This window comes from Vicugna pacos, chromosome 11 (assembly GCF_048564905.1).
Source record: "Vicugna pacos chromosome 11, VicPac4, whole genome shotgun sequence".
NCBI classification, from domain to species: domain Eukaryota; kingdom Metazoa; phylum Chordata; class Mammalia; order Artiodactyla; family Camelidae; genus Vicugna; species Vicugna pacos.
This window is the reverse complement of record NC_132997.1, coordinates 50,153,338-50,176,111: the sequence shown is the minus strand read 5'-3', so window position 1 is coordinate 50,176,111 and position 22,774 is coordinate 50,153,338. Positions and strand designations below refer to the sequence as shown.

General features: G+C 48.8%; 1 protein-coding gene and 1 long non-coding RNA gene across 2 annotated transcripts in view; one reads left to right on the top strand and one right to left on the bottom strand.

The window, feature by feature from the left end:
• Positions 1–3,696: 3,696 nt before the first annotated feature.
• Positions 3,697–5,852, top strand: DDIT4 (DNA damage inducible transcript 4). Its single transcript, XM_006212860.3, has 3 exons — positions 3,697–3,855; positions 3,979–4,239; positions 4,515–5,852. Exons 2-3 carry the CDS (start codon positions 4,038–4,040, stop codon positions 5,006–5,008), a joined length of 696 nt encoding a protein of 231 aa, XP_006212922.1. The 5' UTR covers positions 3,697–3,855; positions 3,979–4,037; the 3' UTR covers positions 5,009–5,852.
• A 2,923-nt stretch (positions 5,853–8,775) lies between these two features.
• Positions 8,776–22,774, bottom strand: part of LOC116282363 (uncharacterized) — a 34,012-nt gene continuing 20,013 nt past the window's right edge. Inside the window, exons 3-4 of the long non-coding RNA XR_004191870.2 lie at positions 21,076–21,142; positions 8,776–8,952 (exon numbers count right to left, since the gene is read on the bottom strand). This is a non-coding gene — a long non-coding RNA (uncharacterized lncRNA). The remainder of the gene's footprint in view (positions 8,953–21,075; positions 21,143–22,774) is intronic.

Sequence of the window (22,774 nt, the reverse complement as noted above, 5' to 3'; positions counted from 1 at the left end):
ACTCCTGCTCAGAGTTCAGCCAATCTCCCCATCTGTCTTGATGTAGATTCCATGTTGCACACTGTGTCTGTGTTACAAATGCTTTCCCCAGAAGACATATGTAAATATGTAGACTATAATGAGAATGGTGCCCTCTGAAGTTGTGCAAAGGGGTAGTCCTATTCCTACCAACAAGGGAATATAAACTTCAGAAGTATTTTGAGGAAAGTAACTGCTTGATGGGTTCAGGGTCGCCTTTGGGATGATAGAGATATTTTGGAATTAGATAAAGGTGTTGGTTGCACAACATTGTGAATATACTAAATGCCACTGACTTTTTGTTACTTTTATAAATGGTTAACTTTATATGTGAATTTCATCTCAATAAAAATTTTTTTAAAGTAGTTGAGACACTCAAATGGAAAGTACTAATTGTTTTAAAAGATTCCCTACAAATCAGCCTTCTGCACAATGTCACCTCTCTCCCTACTTCCTGGGGTTGCTAACTATAATCCAACAGGAAGAACTGGGTTGCCTTAGAAGCCCCACTCCCAGACCTGGGCTGAGGAGGAAGGGAAATATTCAGGTACAGCCAAGGCTCTTGGCAGCACTAGACAGAAAGTGAATAGAAAGATAGCGTTGAGGTCTTCTGAAGGCCCACTCCAAAGGCCAACTAGATCCTGGGAATCCAGATGTGGGTCTGCAATTCTAGGAAAATCCACCTTTTCTTCTTTCATCCAGTCATCTGTTTATTCATTCATCTATTCATCCAAGGAATATTCACTGAGCCTCCACTATGCATTGGCCTCTGGAAGTTAGGAAGGGTAGACCACCACTCTCAAGAAGCTCATAATAGTTATTAACAGAAGTACACATGGGGTGTGAGGATGCCATGAGGAGGGGCACCTACAGGAGGGTGAGTTGGGTTGGGGGCGCTGGGGAAGGCTTCCTGGAGGAAGGGATGCCAGAGCTGGGTCTCCAAGGCTGCTGGTGGGAACATGTCCAGGCAAGCCTGACCTGCAGCCAGTCTAGGCCTGAGGGAGAGAGAAGCACACCAAATGCAGTGTTCTTAGGGTCTTTGAAGGCTCTGAAGAGGCCTGGCTCTGAGGCTAGGAGATGGAGCTGTCTCCTCCTCACGGGTGCCACGTTTTAGGGTCTCCCTATCCCATGTGCATCAATGCGGAGACAGGTGTGTGAGATGGTAACAAAGTCTTTCCAGCCCCAGTCAGTTGGAAAGGATCCTACCCTTCACCTCATAGGATGAAACAAGACCCTTAAACTTGGCTCCTTGGAGGGGCTAACAGTTAAGAAACTGTCCTTCCAGGTCCAAAGGTTCTCCTGGCAGACAATGGTATAAGGCTTTGCCCCTCCTTCATAGGGGTGAAGAGTGTCACTGGGGAAGCCATTTAGCCCCCGAACCTCAACACCCTGCAGCCAGACCTCCTAGCAGGTTGTTGTTTACCCTGTAGCCCACCCTCTTCTACTGTGAGAGGAATCTCCACAGTTAAGACGACCTGTCCTTTTTCCATCATTTCTTAAAAACAATGAGACAACATTAATGGATTACTTTTGGAAAGAAACAAAATTATCCAGTGCCCATTAACACAGTCCCTCCCAATTATGAGAAGCTGTTTTATTAACAGAATGAGACAGAATAAGTGAATGAAAAAAAGGTGCTTAGCACACTGCTTCTGTGATGGCTATCTATTGAATGAATGAATAATTCCTAGTAAACCGACCTTTCCAAAATGGCTCTGGATTCTTCTGCTTATGAAATATCTATTTAAAAACCTCTATTTTTCTTAGTGTTCCACACTTATCTGAAAAAAAAATTTTTTTTCATGCCAGAGAGAGAGAACAAAAACACCTTAAGTTTATCTCCTGCTGTTTCAGATGTCCCCAGCTCAGTTGGCCTGGGAGGAGTGAATAGTTCTGATGTATTAATTTCCTGATCTTCAGTCCTGAGTGACAGAAAGACACACCCAAACAGGTCACCCCAACTCTTTTCTTCCCACCTCAATACAGGGTGATTTCAAAAGACTGTCATCTACCACCACCACCACCCCCGCCCCCCAAGCATCTGCCTAACTGCTATGGCTTGGTGTCTTTAGACTCCCAGCAAGTGACTGGGGCTTGGAGGATAGGACTAAAGGGCCAGTGTTCAGGCCTTGAAAGCCCCAGTGGCTGAGAGACTATTTTATTCAGCATCAGTCTTAAAGATATCTCCTAATCTGAGTCCTCTATTTTTTAATCCATAAATTTGTCTCCAGAGATGGTTCTCCCATCTGGAAAATTGGGGTGGGGTGCAGGGTTTCAATTCTGGTCGTTTACAGTTCTGAGTCTTGGTTTGCCTGGAAGGTCCATGGGTCAGCCTTTTTTTTTTTTTTTTTTTAAATGGGGGGGGGTGTGGAAGGCTGTGGTCCGACTCCTCCGGCAGGCAAGTGTCATTGGTTACGTGCAAGTCTGCCCCAAGGCGAGGCCTGCCAGTCTGATCTGGTTAGGCTCTTGCCCGCCCTGGGATGGGAGCGTCTGATGTAAGCTTGATTCTCTCTTCCATCAGGATCCTGCGTCCCAGATTGACAAACCTTTAAATAAGTAAAGGTCGAATCCGTCTGAACCTCTTCCCACCCTCAGCAATCACAGTCTTCGAGCACCGCCGTAGGGTCAGATTTCCTGCGGCCCTGCCTGAATGACGAAACAGGAGATGGCGATTGCACTATGGGGCTTTCCCCGAGATATAGGTCCTCGGTCCTGATGCAACTGTCAGGGTCTTTTACACAAAGCGTTTTGGCAGAGAGGGGCGCTAGGACCCAGAGGATACCCGGGGCCTCTTGGCCGCAGCAGGCCGGGAAGGCACCGCCGTTAAGGCGGTGGGTCAGTAGCGCTGGCGGGCGGGTCTGTGTGTGGATCTGATATGGGTCCCAGTCCCCAGCTCCAGGACCAAGCGCTCGGAATGGGGGCCCGTCAATACTCCTTTAACCACGTTCCTCAAATCCTCTTCTTGGACGCAGCTGGAGGGTGGGAGTGGACACGGTTTGGGGGCCAAGATCATATCGCGGGCCCGAACAACCCCATTAACCCATCCCCAGGGGCTGTAGAGTAACACGTGGGCGGGCAGGTGGACCCGCCCGGAAAGGGGAGCCCGGTGCCCGGAACTGCCTACGCTTTGGACCCCACCCCCAAATCCCTACCCTTCGTGAGGCAGGGTTAACGTGGGGTACGTGTGCGAGAGCCGTCCGAGTTATAGTCCGCTCCCCGCGCCGCCGTCCCACGGGCATCCACCCGTGCGCCCAGTCGTGCCCGTAGCTCGCAGGCTTCCGGACGCTGGGAGCAACCGTTTTCCCTGCCTGTTGCCCCCTCAAGTTCCCCTGTCTTTCCTCCGGAGTGGCTGCGGCTTACCCCCTCCCCCAGCAACACGACCCTATAATAAACAAGTCTTTCCTTGATCCTCCCCTGACGCGAGCGCCCTCGGGGACCTTGGCAGCTGCAGCCGCTGAGGATCGCTTCCAGAAAGGGGGCGTGGCTGCAGCTGGGGGGTTCGGCCGGGAGAGTTCTGGGGCTCAACGGGGGCGGGGCCAGGCGGCTGTCACCGGGCAGGAGAGAACGTTGCGAACGTGCGCCCGGAGTCCATTGGCTGAAGTGGGCCACACTCCCGGGTCTGGATTGGGTTGCGGCGCGGAAGGGGTGTGGCCTCCCCGCGCTAGTCCTTATAGGCCTCTCGGCTCTGGTGCTAGGGACCGCGGCAGGCCGAGGGGGAGGTGCGGGTGGGAAGAAGGGACAGGTCTGGGCAGAGCTCGGGGGTTGGCACCCGTTCGCGCACCCATTCAAGCAGCAGTTCGCACCTGTCCCAGCAGTTCTCGCTGACCGTGCTAGCTGGTGAGTGTCCCTTATGTGTGTGCTGATCGTTGAGCACAGAGGCCTCAGTCTAGGAGTCCTAGCTCTCGCAGTCCTGTCTGGCCCGCAGACTGACGCTCGGTCCCTGCCGCTCTTGTCTTACAGTGTCTCTACGCTCCACCACCGTGAGCTCATCTGCAAACGTCCTGGCGTCCGTCCTCACCATGCCTAGCCTCTGGGATCGCTTCTCGTCGTCCTCCTCCTCTTCATCCTCGTCCTTGTCCCGGACTCCCACCCCAGATCAGCCGCCTCGCTCAGCTTGGGGGTCGGCGGCCCGAGAAGAGGGGCTTGGCCGCTGTGCGAGCCTGGAGAGCTCGGACTGCGAGTCCCTGGACAGCAGCAACAGTGGCTTTGGGCCAGAGGAAGGTAAGCCAGAGGCGGGGGCCGGACGCGACTAGAGGGGCCGGGAAGGTGAGAAAGCACCGCGCTGTAAGGAGTCAAAGCCACCTTGGCTTTCTATCTCTCCGAACCCAGATTGCGGAGGGGGGCGGGCAAAGGAGGGGAATAGGAGAATAGGGTACGAGTGTGGGGCGGAAACTGAGGCACGGAGTGGGAAGGAGCGCTGGTTTCTTAGTGAAACAGCACCTCCCGCGTTTGGAGCTGCTCTTACCCCCTTCTTCCCTTTGTGCTTTCCGTTCCAGACTCTGCATACCTGGATGGAGTGTCTCTGCCCGACTTCGAGCTGCTCAGCGACCCCGAGGATGAGCATCTGTGTGCCAACCTGATGCAGCTGCTGCAGGAGAGCCTGGCCCAGGCACGGCTGGGCTCGCGGCGCCCCGCGCGCCTGCTGATGCCCGGCCAGCTGGTGAGCCAGGTGGGCAAAGAACTACTGCGCCTGTCCTACAGCGAGCCGTGCGGCCTGCGGGGGGCGCTGCTGGACGTCTGCGTAGAGCAGGGCAAGAGCTGCCACAGCGTGGGCCAGCTGGCCCTCGACCCCAGCCTGGTGCCCACCTTCCAGCTGACCCTCGTGCTGCGCCTGGACTCACGCCTCTGGCCCAAGATCCAGGGGTTGTTTAGCTCTGCCAACTCTCCCTTCGTCCCTGGCTTCAGCCAGTCCCTGACGCTGAGCACCGGCTTCCGAGTAATCAAGAAGAAGCTGTACAGCTCCGAGCAGCTGCTCATTGAGGAGTGTTGAACTTGGGCCTGGGGGGCCGGCACTGCCCCCATGGCAGAGACAGTTGAACTCTTGGGGTGGACATTGGCAGGCAGAAGCTGAGGGACTGATGCCTGTCGTTAGAAAACTGACAACAGCCACTTGAGAGGAGGAAGGTCGAGGTGGGCGTGACGTGGTGTATCCCTAGGAAGCTCACTGAGGTGTGTGCGGTGGCTCCCACCTGGGGACACATGCCCCTCAGTACTGTAGCATGAAACAAAGGCTTAGGGGCCAACCAGGCTTCTGGCTGGATGTGTATTGTAGCATGTACCTTATTTTTATTGTTACTGACAGTTAAGACAACAGTGGTGTGACAGCCAGGAGAGCAGCTGGGCTGCACTGGCCTCTGCAAAGGATGTGTGTTCATGGTAGCTGGCCCTGGTGGGAGGGGGGAGGACATCCAGGTGGTTTGTGTATCTCATGGTCTGAAGGGGCCAAATGTTCTTTGTTTTTGTATCCTTTTTTTTTTTGGATCAGAACTTCACTACTGACCTGTTCTAGGCAGCTATCTTACAGACGCATGAATGTAAGAGTAGGAAGGGGTGGGTGTTAGGATCACTTGGGGATCTTTGACACTTGAAGAGAAAATACACCTGGGAGCTGCGATTGGCCCATCCCCAGATGTGTCCTGAAGGGCTGAACTGTGAGGGGATGGGTCTGATTGGGGTGGGGGCTGGAACCCCTCCCCCAGAGGAGTACTATCTGGGTCTTCCATCTAGAACTGTTTACATGAAGATACTTGCTGTTCATGAATACACTTGATGTTCAAGTATTAAGACCTATGCAATATTTTTTACTTTTCTAATAAAAAAAAGTTTGTTAAAAACAGTTGTCTCTCATCAGTGCCATGAAATAAAAGGGAGGGGGATGGGTGCTGGAAAAAGGTGGGTTTCATCTGACTCTGGTCCAGCTGTGCTTCTCTATGCCTTTCCGGGGCTGCCTGCCAGCCTGGTAATGAAGGTATGTAGACTGCGTGCCATCTGTGTCAAGAACCCTGGCTCCCTTGGCTCTGCTGGCTGAGGCTCCTAGGGGAAAGCGCTGGAAGGTGAGGAGTGAGTCAGACCTCCCGCAGAGCCAGAGTCTCAGTAGGGAGAGCTCACCTGGCTGCCCTGAGTTAGAAGGCCCTGGTACAAAGGACCCATGAGCCCAAGAGCCATATAGGCACTTGAACTGCAAAAGACTTTCTTTTTCTTTGTGAAAAAAGGCACAGTTCAAGTTGTTCTGCAGTCAGGTTACAAATTTTATCTCTGGATATGTAAAGGCTACAGAGATGGAGTTTGAAAAAGACTACTTATTTCAAGTCTCTGACTGGGCAAGGAACCTAGGGCTCAGAGAGGGGCATGACCTGCCACGGGGAGGAGGTGTGGCCCAGGCAGGAGCAGAGCACACAACACACACACAGGTGGTGTGGGAAGGGCTTAGAGAGCCAGGGGACTGCTGGCCTGTCTTCATGAATGTTCTGGGTGACCTGGACTTGTGCTCTCTGGGCCCCAGTTTCCTTATCAGTAAAATTGGTGTTGGGCCAGATGAAGGCCAAGGCCCTTCCCACTCCTCCCTCCCTGTGACTGATGGCCAGTCCTCCTTCCACACCAGCCTCTGGAGAGTTGTTATCTCCCTTGTTTCTCTTCCTGGTCCCAGACAGGCCTTGTTTGCCCAACTGTAAGACAGTAATTCTTCTGCTTGAGTGTATGGTCAAATCTCTTGGGGCTCCCATTAAATGCAGATCCCTGGGCCCTGGTGGAGATTCTGACTGTGTGTGTCTGGGGCAGGGCCCCAGGAATCTGCATTTGCATCTAGGATCCTGACACAGAATCTTGAACTTTGGGATGGCTTAGAAAACTCACATCTCTTTGGTTCCCAAAAATGAATGAACTTGGGTTCAAGCTATATTTGAAAATAGTGGTAACAAGTAAAAAGGTGCCTAGAGCAGTTTGAAGAGAGCCCTTACTTCTGAGCATATCTTCCTAATCACCACCCTGTAAGGAATGGGTGGGGCAGGAGTTTATAATGTTCTACAGATCCGTAAACAGAGGCCCAAACCTTTAAATGATTTTGTCTTCTTTTGATCATGGCTGACCTTGTCCAGCCCCTCAGGGCGGAGCTGGCAGTGAAGCAGCCTCAGCACTTGGCTGGTGTCTGGGGGCACTTTCCTGGGGGAACTGAGATTGGGACCAATGCTCATGGCTGTGCTTCCTCAGCCCCTAAAGAGGAAACCAATGGTGTCTACCTCCAGAACAGAGAGTCTCACTGGTATCTGGAGACAGGAGCTGGATGGCACCGTAAGCATTAACTCCTCTCCTGGACCAGGAGGCAGTGAGCATCCTAGACTCCTCTTAGATGGTCAGACTGAAGGGGGAGGAAAGCGTGGGTTCCTACAAAAGCTCAGCTGAGATGCCTTCTTCTGAGGCCCAGACTATCTTTCTTCATCCTAACAGGGCTTGAAAATCCCCCCACAGGAAAGAAGGGTCCCCAGGTAGGGGCTCTTCGGCCTCCTAAGATGCAGCAGGGAGCTCTGTCTCAGGTATTGGGCTCTTGAAGAGAAGATGGAGCAGCCTTTTTTGTCACTAAGATAGAATGCTAATAAAGCTTATAAGACTTCACACATAAAATCCAGCTTTGGAAAATGCTTTCAGAAATCCTTCTATTTGGCCTACAAAATTTGTATTGATTGCCTCCCTTCATCTAGGATTCTCTCCCTTATTTCTATTTCCCACCCCGTCAAGATGCTACTGGAGAACCTGCAATAGCTCCCTATTGTCAGATCCCACTGTGCCTTTGAAGACCTTTAGTATTGGGCCCTAATCACCCTATTCAGGCTGACCGCTCACCACTCTCTACTACTCCCCTGGCCTGCCCCCTTCTCTAGCCCCAGACTCTGCTTATTCCAGTGCCCTCCACCAGGGATGTGATCTTTTTCTGTCTTGCCTGAAAACCCTGCCCTTCCTTTAAGGCCCAAAGCAAGTTCCAGCCCTTTTATGACACCCCTCTGCCTCCCCTTGCCTCATCCTTCACCAGGGCAGTGCTGAAAATTTAGTGGTTTTCCAATCCCACTGTATGCACCTGTTTTGTATCCTGCCCCTGGGTTCCCCTCAGGCCTAGTTGTCTGACTGCATGATCATCCCCCTTCTCCACTGGCTCAGACAATACGAGATTCCCCCACCAGTCTCAAACTCTCAGGCTAAGGAGACAGGAGGGCAGAGTGGAAACACTTTGTTGTTTTACTATGCCTGCCACCTAGTTTGGAGGAATATTAATGGCTGAGGTCCTAGAAGGGAGGTAGTGTCTCAGTGGGTAAGGCCACCATGCAGTAGAGTTGGTAAAATCTGGGTTCAAATTCTGACTCAGACATTGCTTAGCCAATGACCTTGAGCAAGTCACTTTCAGTTTCCTCCTCTTAACATGGGGATAATAGTGAGGAAATGCTGTGTATAAAAGCATGGCTGGAGTTCACCATTGGCAGAAGAAGCCAGTGGCTGGGCAAGAGCTGGCAGCCCGGCTGTGGTGGAGCCTGTACCCTTTCCCTTTGGCCTGGCCTTCCTCTAACATCTTCTCAAAAGTCATCATCTTAACAACAGTCATGCCAATATATAACCTTAATAAATTCTTGTAAAAAAAAATCATTTGAGGGGGGAACGTGCTCAGTCAGCTTCATTTCGAAGCCATATTTTTCTAAGCCCAGTGCATATTCAGTACCCACATAAGGTTCCTTTAATTCTACCTCATGTTTCAGAAGAAATTCAAAGGCCCAGAGTGGCTTAGAAAGCAGAGTTGCAGGGCTAAGGTGGGAAGTGTGGTCTCCTACCTCCTGTGCCTTCTGCTCGATTCCCTGAGCCCTCCTGGTTCCCCAGCGCAGGTGTCCTGCTCAGTTGCATCCTGCTCTTGCTGCAGGAGGTGGCCAAGTGCTGCTGGGGCAGCCCAGCAGAAGGCTGAGGAAACATGAGGTACAGAAACCAGGCCCAATTAATAGATTATTATAGGACCCTGTAATTATCCTGAAAGGGGGGCTCTTTATGAAGGAATCACAATGAGAAAACAGCCCATTAAACCGAGACACATCCACGCAGGGGTGCCGCTGGGGGATCTCCATCTCAATCCCAACAGTGGGCAGCTGCATGGAAACATCTGTGGCCGTGGGGTACCGAGGCTCTGAGGGCAGATACTGATTGACTGTCATCTGATTACTGTGTTCATTCATTCAACCTACATATAATTAAATGGGTCCATGGAGCTGCAAGAGTAAGCCAAAGTAAGTGGGAACCCTTAAGAAGCTGATATCAAAATCAAAATTCTCTCTCTCTTTCATACGCACTCTCACATAATGACACACATACATTTATAAGCAAACCCCGGGGGCATAAGAAAAAAGAGAAAACGGGCACATACTCATTTTTTCCCCATCCCTAACTTCCCAGGGGGAAAAAACTAACAGTACTGAAGGATTAAAAGTATACAAGATAAAACTAATTAAACAGTATAATTGAAATTGGTGAATTTTATTGAATGCAAATGATACCTGAATCCCTGATTTTTTTAAAGAAGTATATACATACAAAAATTAACTCAAAGTGGATCATAGACCCAAACGGAAGAACTAAACTATAAAACTCTTAGAAGAAGATAAAGGAGTAAATTTTCATAATCTTGGATTAGACAATGATTTCTTAGCTATGACATCCAAAATATGAGTATCAAAAGAGAAAATCAACGCGCTGGACTTGATAAAATTTAAAATCTTTTGTGCTTTGAAGGACACAATCAAGAAAGTAAAATGACAACCTACAAATTGGGAGAAAATATTTTGCAAATCTATATATATGATATACGATTTAGAACTCTTACAACTCAATTAAAAATGAGCAAAAGACTCGAATAGACATCTCTCTGAAGGTGTACGAATGACCTATAAGCATTCATAAAAAGATGTTCAACATTATTGGTTGGTACAGAAATATAAATCAGCACTACAATGGGATACCATTTCATACTACCAGAATGGCTATACTCAAAGAGACGGACAATAATTGGTAAGGATGTAAAGAAACTGGAACCCTCACACATCGCTGGAGGGACTGAAAAATCACAGCCATTTTGCAAACAATTTGGCTGTTCCTCATAGTGTTAAAAATATAGTTACCATATGACCCAGCAATTCCACTTCTAAGTATACACCCAAGAGAAATGAAAAGATATGTCCACACAAAAACTCATATATGAATTTTCATAGCAGCATTATTCATAATATCAAAGTGGAAACAACCCAAATGTCCATCGACAGACGAATGGATAAACAAAATATGGAAGATTCAAAAAATGGGCTATTATTCATCAATACAAAGAAATGAAGTACTAATCCATGATATCAGATGGATGGGCCTCAAAAATGCTATGCTAAGTGAAAGAAGTAAGTCATGAAAGACCACACATTGTATGATTCCATTTATATGAATGTCCAGAATAAGAAAATCATAGAAATAGAAAGTAGATTAGTTACTTAGACCTGGAGGACTAGAGGGGAGATGGGGTGACTGCTAATGGGTACAGAATTTCTTTTTGATGATAATATTCTAAAATTGATTTTGGCGATGGTTGCAGAACTCTGTGAATATACTAAAAACCACTGAATTGTATACTTAAAACAGATGAAATTTATGGTATGTAAATTATATCAATACAACCTTTTTTTTAAGTACACATTTTTCAAAATCCATAGAATTGAACACCTAATAAAAGGGTGCACTTTACTGTATACAAATTATACCTCAATTTAAAAACAATTTAACACACACAAAAGTCTATAAATGAGCTCTAGAATTTTTAAAACATAAATTATAGTTCCATAATTATGATTCCATTAGTATAAATACGGTGAAGTTTTCACCAAGAAAAGGAAAGCAAAGAGAAGCTACAAGAACTTTGGTTCAAATTTCATTTCTTGCCTGTCTCTGCCAACAGAATGTCAGTCTACATTTTTTGTGTGCCTAGAACAGTACCCAGCTCACAGCAAATGCTCGACAAACATATGTGAAAGAAAAGGAGGATGGAAAGGACCATGACATCTCAAATCCACCATCTCCTAGAGAAGCCCATTGGAGCCACTTCCAAACACTTTTAATTGTGGTAAAATACACAAAACATAAAATGTACCATCTTAACCATGTGTAAGTGTACAGTTCAGTAGTGTTAAATATATCCACATTGTTGTGCAAGCCATCCCCAGAACTTTCTCATCTTGCAAGACTGCAACTTCATACACACTAAATAACAATACCCCATTGCCCGCCTCCCAGCCCCTGGCAATCATCATTCTACCTTGTGTCTCTATGAATTTGACTTCTCTAGATCCATCACATAGTGGAATTATACAGTATTTGTCTTACTGTGCCTGGCTTACTTCACTCAGCACCATGTCTTCAAGGTTCAATTACACTGCAGCAAATATCAGAATTTCCTTCCTTTCTAAGGCTGAATACCATTCCACTGCATGGATATACCACATTTTGCTTATCTTTTCATCCGTCAATAGACATTTGGGTTGCTTCCATCTTTTGGCTACTGTGAATAATGCTGCTACGAATATGAGTGTACAAATAACTCTGAGAGCCTGCTTTCACTTTTTTTGGGTACATACCCAGAAGTGGAATTGCTGGATCATATGATTAATTCTATTTTTAACTTTTTGAGGAACCACTATACTGTTTTCTACACCATTTGCACCATTTTAAATTCCCACCAATACTGCACAACACTGTCAAGCACTTTTATGCCTCTCTACTTCTCAGTCCAGGTCCAAATGACCCCAGTCAAGCCTCACTGCACCCACACCTACAAGGTGGTAAGTGGTGAACCGCTGGCTGAGGGCGATGGATTAGCAGACTCCTGTCTGTTCTAGGAATTCGGAGCCAGAGTGAGGACAGCTTCCCAGAGGAGGAAGAATGAGAGTTCATCCCTGAGGATGTGAGAGCAGCTCTTCTCACTCTCTTCCTTGGGCCTCCCTCGACCTCATTCCCATTCCCTTGGAGGGGAGTGGGGAATCAAGGGCTTGGGACAGAGTCGGAGAGCTGATTCGGGCTGGCTCGTCTCAGAGAACAGGAGAGGAGCCTGAGCCCCCAGGAGAGAAGGGCTGAGGTTGGAGAACCTGTCTCAGTGGCCCCCAACCCATTCTGAGCCTCCAAAAATTTTGACTTTCGCTATCATTGACGGAGTGAAGATATGAAAAACCTGTGACTTCAGCAACAATGTTAAGTGAATTCGTGTTTTATTCACCCAAACTGCACCTATGGACATTTAAAAAAGCAGCAGAAGACATAGGGGCCAGACATGCTGTGGACATTAGTCTACGGACAACCCGGGCTGGTCCTCACTGGAAACTGCCAGCCCCTAATGATAACTTCAAACCCTCTTTTAAGTCCCTTAGAAGTCAGCAGCAGGCAGAATGGAAACTGCCCACTCCACCGTGGGGCTACAGAAAGGGCAGGCCTAGGGCTCATATTTATAGAATGCTTTACATCTTCAACTCACTTAACGTATCACCAGTCCTATGAAGTAGGTACTATTATTATTATTATTTTAACTGAAGTATAGTCAGTTTACAATGCTGTTAATTTCTGGTGCCCAGCATAGTAATTCATTTATATATGCCTTTTCATATTCTTTTTCATTACAGGCTCTTACAAGATATTGAATATAGTTCCCTGTGCTCTACAGTAGGACCTTATTGTTTATCTATTTTATATATAGTAAGGTACTATTATCATTAGTCCCATTTTTCAGATGAGGAAACTGGGGATTACGGGGCAATGGAAAGAGTTTGAACTGGGAGAGGGGAGCCCTGCAGTCTAGCATGATTTTGCCATTGACCTTGTTTATTTACCTTTGAACTGAGATGGTGGGACTGGATAACCTCAAGAGTGATTCTCGGAGGCAGAGCTCAGCTGCCAGTAGCTGTCTCCGCTGCTTTTCCCAGCCCCGCCCCGTCACTGCTCCCCAGGTTCAAGCCTGGGGCGGGGTGGGGTGAGGGTGGGGGCCGGAGGAATAACAGAGCCGCCTTGCAGGTTTCTGGGCAAATGCTTGACTGCTTTCTGGAGCAAGTTCAAGTCTGGAAGGAGAAGGTTAAGAAGAAATTTCCACAGCCCTTCCCCCAGCCAGGGATTTTCCACTCTGCCTGGGCAGACACGCCTCTCAGTTTCCCCAGAGTGAGCACCGGGCAATCCATAGGTGTTAATGAACGTCTCAGCTGAGTGCTAGGAAGAGTGTAAGACCTGGTTCTGCTTCCTGCCCTGGGAAAAGGGACAAGTTTGTTGGGAAGGCACGACTGCCCCAGAAAGATGAAGAGGTGGGCTGGGAACCAGGATGGTGTACAACGAAGTATTCAGTCTAGAGGCACCCCAGAGAGAGACCAGTGGGGACAGGAATCACCAGGGGAAGTTTTCTAAAACGGGGGATGGGAGCTGAAGGGCCAGAGAAGGGAGGAGGTTTGCATGGGCAGAGAGAGAATAGAACAGATGAGGAGGGGAATAATGTGGACCAGCTTTGCAGAAGTTGCTGTGAACACAGGGACAGTCTAGTGGCCACGAGAAAGTATAATGTAAGAAGTGGAAAATTTGATGAAGCAGATTGTGCAATAAAGAAGACGGACGGCTTTGCTATGGCCTTTGCACAAGCTGTTCCCTCGGCCAGAAACACGCTTCTCTCGGAGCGTCACCTGGTTGGCTCCACATCAGCGGGGTTTAGCTCAAATGTACCCTCAAATGCTCCACAGGGAAGCCTTCACTGGCCACTCCTGCTACAGCAGCCTTGAGCCCGTTTCTTGCACATCTTTGTGTTTCATTTTCTCCCCAGCACTCATCACCACCTGCACTTATCCTGTTTCTTTTAGTGGCTGCTTCGTGGAATTCCACAAGAGCAGAGGCAGTGATGGGGCTAGTTCTACACTCCCTGGAGCCTGGCACAGAGCAGGCCCTCAGTAAATATTGTTGCGTTTAACTGAACTGCACTTGGGGTGTTATGATAAAAGGAGGCCTATGATAATGTTGTTTTTTTCCTGAGCACTACGATATGCCAGGCAATGTGCTAAGTGCTTTACAAACATTATTTCATTTATTACTCTGAACAACTCTATGAGGGAAGTGCTAACTATTATCTCTGTCTTTGGGGTTTTTTATTTTATTTTTTTCCTTTAAAGAATTGTTTCTTTTTTTTATTCTTTTTAAAATTATCTCTCTTTTAGAGGAAACTGAGGTCCAGATAGGTTGGTTAAGTTGCTCAAGGACATACAGAGCCAGGATTTGAACACACACATTTATCCTCTAAATTAGCACTGTCTGATAGAAACATGAGCCACATAAGTGACTGAAATTTTTCTAATAGCTACATTTAAAAACTCAGGTGATGTTAATTTCAATGATATCTTAAATATTTAATTTAATATTTAATATTAAAATTTTAAATCTGATACATTAAAAATTATTTCAACACATAATCAATATAAAAACATGAATGACATATTTTAAAATTTTATTTTACTAAGTCTTAAAAATTTGGTGCCTCGTTTACACTTAAAATACTTGCTAAATTTTTGTCAGAAAATGATCCATGCTTAGATTTCATAAAATCTGCAGTTTAAAAGGTAGATCTGCCAGAGGGGGGCGGTCAGATGGGGGCCCTGGCTATTCAAGTTGTTCTACACATACTTCGATGTTTTCTGATAACTGCATTGAGTATCAATTTTAAAGCTAAAACGTAAATCGATTAAAATTAAATAAAATGGTAACTCAGTTCCTCAGCTGCACTAGTCACACTTCAAGTGCCCAAGAGCCACATGTGGCTGGTGGCCACTGTACTGGGTGGGAGAGACCCAGGGGAGGGATATGGAGCAGAAGGGACCAGCTTTGGGAGGGAAAGGGGGTCAGCTGAAGTGGCAGGCCTGGGCCCACCTAAAAATGAGATGGAGTGACCAGCCGTGACTTCCACCAAGCTGCAGAGGTTGGCTCACTCACAAGGGCTGGGCCTCCAGTGAGTTTTCTGTAGGCCTGGGCTTCTTCCCACCACGGAGCTGATAGCCCTCAGACCCCTTGGCTGAGCACATGGTCAGCCTCCTCTCAGAGCTTCTATCCCCTTCAACCCCAGGGGATCCTGGGGTGGGTGTGGGACTAGACCTGAGCAGGCTGAGGCTGGTGGGGTAGAATGATCACCCCCTTTGCTCCCCGACCTATGGTCCACTGGAGGGGGGTGGTCAGGTGAGGGCCCTGGCTATATAACTCTGGAGTCAAGTACACCTGGGTTCCAAGCCCAGCTGGGCCAGTTCGTTGCAGTGTGAACTTAGACAAGTCAAGTCTGTGCTCTGAACTTCAGCTTTCTTATCCAGAAACTGAAGACCAGTAATGAAATACTGTGAGATTCGGGTGACGCCTACAGAGTGCCCAGCTCAGAGTAAATGACCATTAACATAACTAGTCTTCCTAGATAATGTCCTTTTCCTGTCAAAAATAGGAAAGTAAGACTAGAGCATGTTTGTGATCACTGGAAAGGAGATGTCCCAAGTGAGCTGTAGAGGGAGTGAGTTAATCTGGGTGGATGAGGGTTCCCTCTGCAGGGAACCCCACTTGCCCTGCATGACACAGATCTGGTTAACCATCCGGAGTGGGGAGGGGGATACGCCACTCCCACAGGCCCTGGGTGCCTGAGCGTGAGTGGTGGGGTAAGAATGGCCAAGAGCCACCTTCCAGAAATGGGGAGTGTGAGTCAAACTGAATCAGGAACAGATGAAGTCACCCTGGGTCCCTGGAGTTACTCAGAGTGACACTGGTACATGCCCGGCAGGACTGATGGATGAACTGAGCTCCAAGAAAGCAGGTGGGGCTGGAAACTACCCAAGACAAGGAAACTGGTGGAGCGGAAACTCTAGGCACTGCCTCAGGGTGGCAGGAAGAGGGGCTCCGTCTGGGTATTTTGGAGGGCGAGGCAGCTGTAACTCCCTCTCCCAGTCAGAACTCCGCTTGAGCAAAGAATACCCGCCTCAGGCCCCAGCTCTCCCCACTGCAATTTCCCAGCCCCCAAACCTTTGCTCTGCTGGCTTCTCCCAAGTGCAGGAGCTGAGAGAGCCCTGAGCCGACCTCTGTCCTCTGCCCGCCAAAGGTCTCTTGCTCTTGTCACCTTATTCTGCTAACATTTTCTGCATTTTCTCCCTTGTCTGTCACCCCCTACTGGAATCGGTGCTTTTAGTGTTAGGACAAGTCTATCTTGGTGGGGGCTTAGTAGATACTTGCTGGGACGTTAGACTCAAGAACTGGGTGGGTTTTCTTCGCATTTCTAACACTCGTTATGTGGCTGGGTGTCCGCCTCTCTGAGCCTTGTTTCCACATCTTTAAAGTGGGAAACGAAATCCCTAAAATGCCTGGGAGAACCAGATCAGAAAGCAGGGAGGATGAAGTATCCAGCTAGTTCTAGGACGTTTCTGATGGATAATACTTCAGACACAGTTTGTGAGCATGTCAACTTGCAGAAGAGGAAACTGAGGCACAAGGAAGCCATGCAGAAAGGCTGCCCAAGGAGAAGAGTTGAGCTCTCCCTGCTCCCCACCCCCAGCCCCTAAGGCCCTGGTTTCTCCTTCCAGGACCTCTGGTTAGATCACTCTCATTCCATTTCCCTGGGAGTTTCAGTCCAGAGGTCCTGCAGCGTGCCAGCCTGTCGCTGCCTTGGGAGATGGCCTTGCCCCACTCAGCTTCCTGTATGGGATGGGGTCTGGTTCATGGGGGTAGGGAGGGTGCAGGAGACAGCAGAGCTGGCTGCCTCTGGTGCTGGGTGCTGGGGTCACAGAGCGTGTGTGCGTGTGTGTATGTTCATCACTCCAAAAATATTCACTGGATCCTCACTACACCCCAAGAGGGAGGCAGTCCAGCCTAGTAGGGAGATGCTGGAGTCAAACTGGACTCATATTAAATGACATAACACTCTTGGCCCTTCCAAAGTCCCAGTCTCCGACCTGAAAAAGAGAGCTGTGAGGACGGTGCGTATATAGCACTTAGCCCAGGGCCCAGCTCACCGTCAACACTCAATAAATAGCAAGTGGTTTTTTTTGTTGGTTTGTTTGCTTCTCAGATTGTCAGCCCTGTAAGGACACAAGGGACACTTGTTTTGGCCACTGCTTATCCACAGCCCTCACACTTGGTAGGTGCTCAGTTGGATGAAGGAATAAGTGGAAGAAAGGAGGAAGGAAGAAAAGGACGGAGGAAGAAAAGGAAAAGGAGAGGAAGGAGCTGCTCTGATTTGGTACCTCCCAGCTTCTGTGCCCACCGCATCCTCCCTCTCTCGCTCGGGGGCCACCTTCCAGGCTCCTCTCACTGTGTGCTGAATGGTGACCTGGAAGGAGAGCTGATCTGAGAATGGGACAGCTGAGTCTAAATCACCACTTGACTGAACTTAGCCTCCTCAACATTCTCCTCTATGAAAAGATGATGACTGTACCAACCACCTTCTGAATTCAGTAGGGAGGTCCAAGAGATGTGTATGAATACACTGAATATTTTTGTAAACTAAAGAGTATTAGGGATTATCTTGGTAGAATGATAGGCAGTGTAGGCTCTGGGACTAGATTTCCTACATTCAAATTCCTGCACCACTGTGTGCAGACCTTGGGCAAGATCCTTAACCTCTCTGGGCCTCGGAGTCCTTATCCATAAAACAAGAATAATAACAGCACTCGCCTCACAGAGTTGTGAGATTTAAGTGAGATAATGTATGAGAAGCTCTTGAATCAGTGGAGAGTGCACAGTAGGCCCTCAAAAAAATAGGGGCCACGATAACAAAGCCTGCCCTCAGGAAGGATTCTGTGAACTACTTCTCACTAAAGTGTGAATGGGTGATAAGACCTACTATGCCCCCTCTGCTCAGAGGAATTGGAATCTTAACAGGAATTAAAGGAGTGAAACCACCTCTAATGATGGAATTTTTTAAAGTAGAGGAAGTAAACAGAGGGTAGAGAAGGGCCTTTCTAGGGTCCCTCAAAATCACATATGCTGCCTGCTGCACAAATCCTGCCAGGTCCAAGAGGGGTACCCCACACAGGAGAAGGGAGAACACAGTCCCAGTCCCGGAGGAACCTCCTCTCTGCTTGGAGAAACAGGGAACAACTAGACCCTAGGACAGTGCATAACTATGGCTAAACATGGAGGGCCATCTGCAGCTTGGCAGGCAACAGCTGGGGTCCAGCTATGAGAACAGGAACTAAGGCCAGAGGTGGGGATGGGCACCAGATGTGATGAGGACTGACCTGTGACCAATGAGGAAGGGGTGGCTCCCTCCTGGAGTGGAGGCCCCATCCTCCACCTCTGTTTTCTCTACTAGGAACTTAGTACCAGGCTGGTACCCATAGCAGAGGGTGTAGAGGTGTTCAGGACAGGGGGTCTGGAGTCAGACTGCCAGGGCTCAATCCAGGCTCTACTTCTTTTCAGTTGTGTGACCTTGTGACCTCAGTGTGGAGGACACAGGAAGAGGGAGCTGCTGGCATCCATTCCCCATCTCTTCCCATCCCTCTTTGAAGAAACATTCCTCCCTCCTTCCTTTTCAGCCCATTGGAACAGGTGGGGCTACATGCATGGGGCCTGTGACCACACCCACCAGTCAGCACAGAACCTTCCTGGACAGTGCCTTTTATCAGTGGTCCCACAACTCCTAATTGTCTAATTAGAGTAAATCCTGGAACTTGGGTCACAATTACCAAGAAGAGACCCTCGTTTCTACTGAAATAGAATTGGGGGTGATATGAACCTGAGGCTGCAGATAACCCTTCACAGCAGAGTGGAAAGATTCAGTCTTTATGTTTTTGAGTTTCCAGGTCAACCCATGCCTGGATTGTTCAGTTTCCTGAGCCAGTAAATTCCTCTCTTAGCATAAACCAGTTTGAGTCAGGGTTTTTTGTCATTAACATCAGAAAGAGTCTGAAATTCACATGGTGAATTTTTTTAACCTCTCTATAAATTTCAGTTTCCTCATCTGCAAAAAGGGGATGACAATAATAGCATTTTTCAGGAGAAAGGAAGGGTTGTTCTGGGATAATTAAAAGAGTTGATGAGGGTCCAACACTTAACATAGAGCCTGACATGACCTATGTTAGGCATTCAAAAAACATCAACTTTTAGGTGCTCTGTGTTTGTTAACAATTCTGGCCCTAGGAGATGAACTACAAAGGCCTCTGGGAAAAAGCCTATTCCTGTAACTCTGAGGGGTCCCAGGAAACTCTGGGCATGAGGTGGGGGGGGCACTCCACTCTGCAGGGAGGACTGCTTTATCCATCCAGAGCACAGGTGGCACAAAGAAAGCTCAGGTGGGTGTCATGATTCTTTTTCCCAGTCTTCACAATCTAATCAAGCCCATTTTGCAGATGAAGAATGTGAGGCTCAGAGATTAGGTCCAATCTAATCTATATCCAGCCCCCAAACTGACGGCTCAGCCCCTCCCTTGGAGCACATCAGTGCTGTACCACCGTGCGGCAGCTCCTTGCCAGGTCTCAGTCCCAGTTACTAGGCTAAATAAAATGGGTCTGTTATTGTTAAACCAGGGCTTCCACTAGTAATGCTAGACAAGTTTGAAAGGGTAAAAAGGAGTTAGAAACACTCTTCCTCCTTCCCTCGGGTGGCTCTATCTTGGACCTGCTGTCTCCTGCACAGAGAACTTTCTTGGTTTCCCCTTTTCGTGTAGTTAAGGTGCTGTCACCAGTTAGCGGTGGTTTACCCCCCAGAGGGAGTCTGACGCAGTTTTGCTAAAGGAAACCACGCAAGCCTGACGGCTTGGCACGACCCTTCCTTCCGGGCAGGCCAGGATGCCTGGGGAGTGGGGGTGGGAACAGCACCTCCCACTTCCCTCCAGATAACCGCCAAGCCGGCCAGATCATTCTCACGTCTGGGAATTGAGCTCACGTTGGGCTTTTCCCATCTAGCCTCCTTAAGCCTCAGTTTCCTCATCTGTAAAATGGTACCCGCCTATTTCAGGGTGTTTTGAGGGCATTATGGGCGGTGGGGGGAACTCCTAGGCTGTTCAGCACAAGGATCAGCACAAAATCATGGGTGTTCAATCCCTCCTCCCAAACAGAGAGGAAGGCACCTGTGTGCTGGAGAGGGCAGAGTGAGGATTCGAACTGGGTCTTATGTGACTCCAAGCTCAAACGTCTACCTTCAGGAACTTCACCCTCTTTTGCTAGTGGGATCCTCCCCACCCACTTCCCTAATACTTTTCCTCCTCAGCCTCCTTCCCAGCCATGCAGTGTCTTCTCCTCTGCCTGGCAGCCCTCGGGCACCTCCCAACTACAGCCCCACAGAGCCAGACCTCCCCCACCTGAATTGCTGGAAAGAAAAACTGTTTTCTTCTGGGTCCTTTGAGTCCATTCACCCAGCTCTGCATTGATTCAGCCTCGCCCGAGGAAACGTCCTGTGTGATACTCCCCTACCTCCACCCCCACCCACCAGTAACTCTAGGACACAGCTCCACTGTAGCCAGTATGGCCACGAGAAGTGGGATCACATGCCCATGGGTCTCCCTGTGGGATGGGAAGCAAGATGCATCACTCCCTCTAAATCTCCTTACAGGGGTCTCTCCCTGTCTGCCTCGGGCTGGTGCCTTCTGATGGTGGAGGCGGGCCCTCGACCTCAATGGCCAATGAAGAAGCTCATAGGGGTGCTTTTGGTTGTCAAGGCAACAGGAAGCTGTATTTCATGTCCCCACCTCCATCCTTCCAAGGACCAGCCAGGTCACACTCTGCGGGCCCTAGTTCCACCTCAGGATAGAGTGGGAATCAAAGCTGGGGGACAACTAGGACCCAAAACCCTTCACAAATGCTAACAGCATAGATGAGCCAGTGTGCACAACATCGATAGAAGACTGCCTGAAGGAGGGGCACTACGAATAGGGTTCTGTTAAAAGGGACAGTGAAACCCAATTTACTGTATTGGAGTGGAGGTAGCACCACAGGGGCAGGGCACGTTGCAGGGCAAATTCAGGTGGGAATGAGTTGGGTAGGTGCTTAGCAAGTAGATTAGGGCTTCCAAGCCAAGACTCACCCAGGGCAGGGATGGGAGCCAAGATGAGCAGGTGCAGCTGAATTGTAGGTCTCACAGTGCTTCAGTTCTGCGCAGGAAGAGAGAACCAAGGGTCACCAAGGCCATTCCCTTGCCTCCAGGCAGCTTGCACTCTGTTGTAGGTATAGTCATGTCCGGTCTTGGGCATTCATTAACCTCATACTCTTCCCAGGAAAGAGGAAGGTGACCAAGTTCATTGTCCCCATTTCACAGATAAGAAAACTGATACCTGCCTGGTAAAGTACTCACCCTTGGGCCCTGGGGCCTGGCATTGGGCCCAAGCAGGACTCTCCAGGCCTTTAACTCCTTGGTGTGTGGCTGGTCCAAGGAAGCCCCATGCCACAGCTCTGACATTGTCCACCCTTACTGATGATACAGGGATGCTGGGGCCAACTGAACCCCAAGTTTAACGAGGCAGGTGAGCCAGAACAGGGAACCCTGCCCCTGCCTCTGGTGGCTATGGACCGGCAGCAGGTAGAGGCAGCAAGACTCCCTCCTTGGTCACTCTGAGAATGAGTCCAGTATTCCTCCATGGTCCTGGCCTCACAAGGCCCACAGTCTAATGGGGAGACAGACCTGCCATAACTGCTGAGTGTGATAATTGCTCAGGGACAACATGGACAAAGCACAGTGGCATCACAAGAGAAAGGGTGCCTGAGTTTGCCCAGGGAAGCTGGAGAGACCTCACAGAGGAGGCAGCCTTTCAGAGGCCACAAGACACATAGGCCTTTGCCTGGCAGACAAGCAAGAGGAGGGTGCAAAGGGAATAATGTCTGCAAAGACCTGGTGCCCTGGGGAAACCGCAAGTCAGGAGCAGGACTGTGGTGGAACCTGGGCTGTGGAGCGAATGCCCAGGACAGGACTGCGTGCCCCACAGTTGGGTGCTTTCTTTCCCCTTCTGAACCAGCCAGTACCCACATTTGCTTTTCTCCAAATGATGGATTCACAGAACCCTCAGAACCACTTCTGAGGATCCCACTTTGAGAAGGGCTGGGTTAGAAACTAACCACGGTCAACTATGGCTACATGCCAACCACACGGATGGATAACATGGGTGTTGTGTTGAGAGAAAGAGGCCAGGCACCAAAGAGTCATTCTATAAGACCCAGTTATATCAAGTTCAAAGATACTGATAGGATACCTCTAGGGGTGTGGAAGGTCTTAATCCTCTGGGGGACAGTAATAATATCATGTTTCTTGATCTGAGTATTGGTTTCACAAATGTGTTCTCTTTGTAAAAATTCATCCAGCTCTATACTTAAGCTTTGTGCATTTTGATGTAGCTTCTACTTAAATTAAAAAAAAAAAGTTAACTGCGTTCCGTACACATCACTGTAAATGTAGACACTAAAATTTTGCGATCACATAATCGGCTGTAAGCCAAACATCCAGATGACGCAGAATATGTTTATATTGATTTTTTAGATTATTCCAAAATGAAAACACAAATATTTTAAAGTCTCATGGAGACTTCTCAGACTCCAGAAAGCCTGGCTACAGACTCCAGGATTTGAGAGGAGGGGAGGCATTACAATGCTCAGTCCTGGGCCTGGGGGATGGAGGGTAAACTGTACTGTACACCGGCCTGGAGCCTCTTCCCAGGGCGGGGACACAGGGAGACGATGTCCTCATTCAATAGATCACCTGTTCCTGGGAGGCTGAGGACCCCCAGGCAGAGGGA